The 4,058-nt window shown below is 39.0% G+C and overlaps 1 protein-coding gene across 1 annotated transcript; it reads left to right on the forward strand.

The window, feature by feature from the left end:
- Nucleotides 1–1,649: 1,649 nt before the first annotated feature.
- Nucleotides 1,650–4,058, forward strand: LOC7497324 (uncharacterized). The gene has a single exon (XM_002319989.4). The coding sequence runs from the start codon at nt 2,769–2,771 to the stop codon at nt 3,828–3,830; it is 1,062 nt and encodes a 353-aa protein (XP_002320025.1). The 5' UTR covers nt 1,650–2,768; the 3' UTR covers nt 3,831–4,058.

Consider the following 4,058-nt stretch of genomic DNA (forward strand, 5'->3'; position numbering starts at 1 on the left):
AAACTCAGCAAAACCAAGTAAGTTTAATAGAGTCGATGTCTTGTAAAAAACTCGGCTCGAATGAAATCTTGAATCCCTAAATTTCTCGTATGAAGCAGATGGGAGGGACCAAGTTGAACTATTGTGAGTAAAACTGGTGACCACTCGAGAATCTTGGTCCCGACTGAACTGGCCCACGTTAGCTTCTCTTTTTATTTGCATAGCATGTGTGTGCCTTGTTTGTTGTAACTTGTATCATATCCATTCCTCCACAAACAAGTGGGGCGGAAAGCAAGGGCCCCGCCCTGCAATTATTTGTTTTTTCCGGTACTCTTCTATAGATTCTTACTCTTAACCCTAAAATTAGAAGATTTTAAATTCCAGCCTTCTCTAAACTTGTTTCCTTAATTTGGCCCCCTAACTAAAATTCTTGGCTCTTACGTGTCAAGGCTATCCTCGGAATATACATGAAAATGGGCTAAATCTTCCTTCCAGATTTTGGTTTTAGTTTGGCGTTAATTAAGGGCCCATTTATCACTTAAAGCTATCCTCGGAAGCACCACAACCTCAAGCATTTCGCCATCACCACCGCAACAGGACACCGTGCTTCTGGTCTCCGGAAAGAATTACGAGCCTTCTGTCCATTCTGGAGTTCTTAGTTCTCCCATCCTACATGCAGGTAGAAGTGTTTGTTTTATGAGAACGTGTTTTTTAAAATTAAGTTTTTTTTTCTTTGAATAATTTTTGTATATTTTTATATCATTTTAATTAGTATAAAAAATAAATTATAAAAAATAAAAAATATATTATTTTAATATATTTTTAAACAAAAAAATACTTTAAAAATTAATAATCATCACAATATCTATCACCAAATATGCCTAATTGATGCCTCACGTTCCGTTTCCTTTCTGCGCACCACCTCTCTCGATATTTTTTGATAAATTTCCGTGGTGCATGATGAACATTGCTACTGCTAGGAAATGAAGAAAAGCCATTCAACTGGTTTGTTTTCTTGAAAATCAGTATAATTAATTAAAAAAAATCAGTAAAATAACACAATTTATATTTATCAAGATTCAAAAACATGAAATCAATTCAGAAATACAACAAGTTATGAATATCGTATTTCTGAATCCTAATATTTTTTCAGGGATAAATTATAGTTGAGTAGATATTATATTTTTCAAACGCAGCATTTATAAAAATATTGCCTTTTCAAATTGCAATATCTTTACTGCGCATTTAGAAATCGTCACAAGTACAAAACTATTTTATTTTATCTATATTTTTTTATTACGGTATTCCGCCAATTTTTTAATTTTTTTTTGTTCTAATAAACCATTTTATTAACCCTCTACCTTATTGATAACGCAAGCCAAGGTAAATCAACGCACATCGAAGCTAGTGCAAAAGGAAAGCTGTATTTTTCTGTATAATTCTATAGTTTATTCTAGCCATAAACTATTAACCAATGAAAGCCATAAGGCTTGTTTTCGTTTTTATATTTTGATAAATTGTTTTTTTTATTTATAAATATATTAAAATAATATATATATTTTTTAATTTATTTTTAATATAAAAACCTTTGCTATTACCAGGTGTCTTGACCAGTGGTGTTGCCTGTATGATATGCGTAGGGTAAAGAATGCTTTTATTGATGAAGATTTTAAAAACACAAGGGAGCAAATCCTCCGGTTTTTCTTTAAATTTTTATCCTCATTATCATACGAAAAAAATACACCCAATCCTTCAATTTTTATGCAGACTTGCTGCAGTTTATTAATCAAAGAAACTCATTATTGTTGTTGTATCTTTTTCATCACTTCCACGCAGCTACAGACACCCTATATATTTTCATGTGAATTTCTCATGTGGAAGGGAATGCACCTTGCCATCACTCTCTCATTTCTGAAATCCCTCTCACCTAGAGAGTTGGATCCTATTGAGCCTCAGTGGCCATGGCTGGATGAAGTGGCGAACAGCAAAGGCACCGCTGCGACGCTAACAGGGAAAGAGGCACACCTGACAAGGGCAAACATCACGTTTTAGTGCTCAAAAGCCACGTGTGATCTTTTATTTGCCTTTTCGTTTTGCCAAGTTTATGCTCCCAAAGCTCACTCATCCTATATTACCGAACAGAAAAGAAAAAGAAAAAGAAAGAGGGTGCACTCGTCTCCCATGTCAGAGTCTACTTTGGTTAAAGCGATGCTAAAAACAAAAACGGCCAAGCCAATCCTGATCGGTGTATCCACGCATGGCAGCCAACTCCACACGCGTTATAGCGAGAAGGGCTTTCTGATTGGTGTACGAGTGGGAAAACCCAGAAGTCTTATCTTAAAACTGACTTTGGGGCTCAGTTATCCAAAATGTCTATGCATGCATGGAGCCCACTAGCACCCAAATCCCACCGTACAATTTCCAAGTGTCAACCTCCTTGCCTCTTTTGCTTCATGCTGCCTTTCTCTCATTCTCTCATTGGCCAAAACCACACGTAAATTTGCCCCAAATCCCACCGTACAATTTCCAAGTGTCAACCTCCTTGCCTCTTTTGCTTCATGCTGCCTTTCTCTCATTGGCCAAAACCACACTTAAATTTGCCCCAGAACCCATCAATCCCTCTCTGCAACCAATTTCTCCCCTGCCTCTAAACTCTCTGCATCTCTAACAATTAGAAAATCATTCAGCATTTTCTTCTAAAACACTCGGGGCTTCTTGGCTCCTCTCGCTAGAGAAGGCAAGGTAACCGTCGGTAAAAATCATTCAAGCATAAAGAGAAATTACCCACCATGATCAAAACTCTGAGTCCCTGCTCTAACACGGCAAAAACAGCTGAAATTATGTCAAGGTATAGGCCTATAGCTCCAAAGCCTGAGGGTTCAACGGATGAGAGTCCATCCATGCCTCCATTTTTAAGGACCCTTTGGCCACAAATGCATGCTAGGCCTACCAGAACCAGGAAGAGAGGTAGAGCTGCCGTATCACCACTTACCATCAAACGACCAAGAACCCATTTGCTGGGACTCTCTTCTCCTAGTCATGCAACATACTCTGCCAAACATCTCTCCTTGCAGGGTTTTGCTCACGGAATTACTCAGCTTCCAGTTCCAAACCTGGTTGGGATCAACTGCGGCATGGAAAATTCAGTTACCGTGTCATCAAATCTAGTAACACTTCCACTTCTTCAGAGTCCAACAGTTCCTGTTGTTGAAAACCAAGCAGCGGCTCCTGAACTTAGTTGCCAGGAACCAAATAGAGACAAAGTAATAGATTTGAACACCGTGGCTGAAACTTCCGAAGAGAGGGATCCCCTACAGCAATTACAGGAGCCTAGCACCAGCAATGTTATAGCACCTCAACCCGTTCGACCGGTATGCTCAAGCATAAGCGTTGCCAGCATCAATGAAGACCCAAGCCTCATCCCACCAGTGAAAGTTCCAAAGAAGCCAGAGGAAATTGAGGAAGAGGTTGAGTCCGAGGTCTTGCCAATAGTGATAACTGATTCCAACAACAAAGTGAGGCTAGCAAATTCTGCTTACAAAGAAATGGTGGGTCAGCCAGAATGTTCCTGGCTTGGCTCAATGATGACTTCTGATGGACGATTTGCAGGCAGCTCATGCAAGAGGATATGTGGGGAGGTGGTATTTCATCTCTCTGATTTGAGAGTGCCAGAATCTTCAAATGGGTTTTCATGCTGGGTGAGGATAGAATGGTGCAACAAAGTAAAAAGTAATGTGATCAATACTTTTTGTGATGTTATCAGATTATCCTGCGAGTCCAAGGATTACCTCTTTAGGTGGAGGTTCCACATTCGAACTAGCAAGGATTCTCTGTCCAAGACCGATGCTTAACTGTTTTGTTGTATACAGTGGTTTCCTAGAAAGCGCAGCCATGGTAGATGTATACATAAGACGTCAATAGTGAATGTCTAAATGCTTATAAGATCTTCCCTTCCGTTTGACTCTTCTTGGGACAAGCGGTGGTTAGAATATCTCTGTCAAGATCCCTTCTGCCAAACAAAAGATATTTACCACGCAAGCACAAGGATTGTATCTCAAACAAAAAGTTGATTGCTTTCA

The sequence above is a fragment of the Populus trichocarpa genome, chromosome 14 (genome assembly GCF_000002775.5).
Source record: "Populus trichocarpa isolate Nisqually-1 chromosome 14, P.trichocarpa_v4.1, whole genome shotgun sequence".
Lineage (NCBI taxonomy): Eukaryota > Viridiplantae > Streptophyta > Magnoliopsida > Malpighiales > Salicaceae > Populus > Populus trichocarpa.

What these genes read in the sequence shown, in the direction of transcription:
- LOC7497324 (XM_002319989.4), top strand. Translation starts at nt 2,769, where the DNA reads ATGATCAAAACTCTGAGTCCCTGCTCTAACACGGCAAAAACAGCTGAA.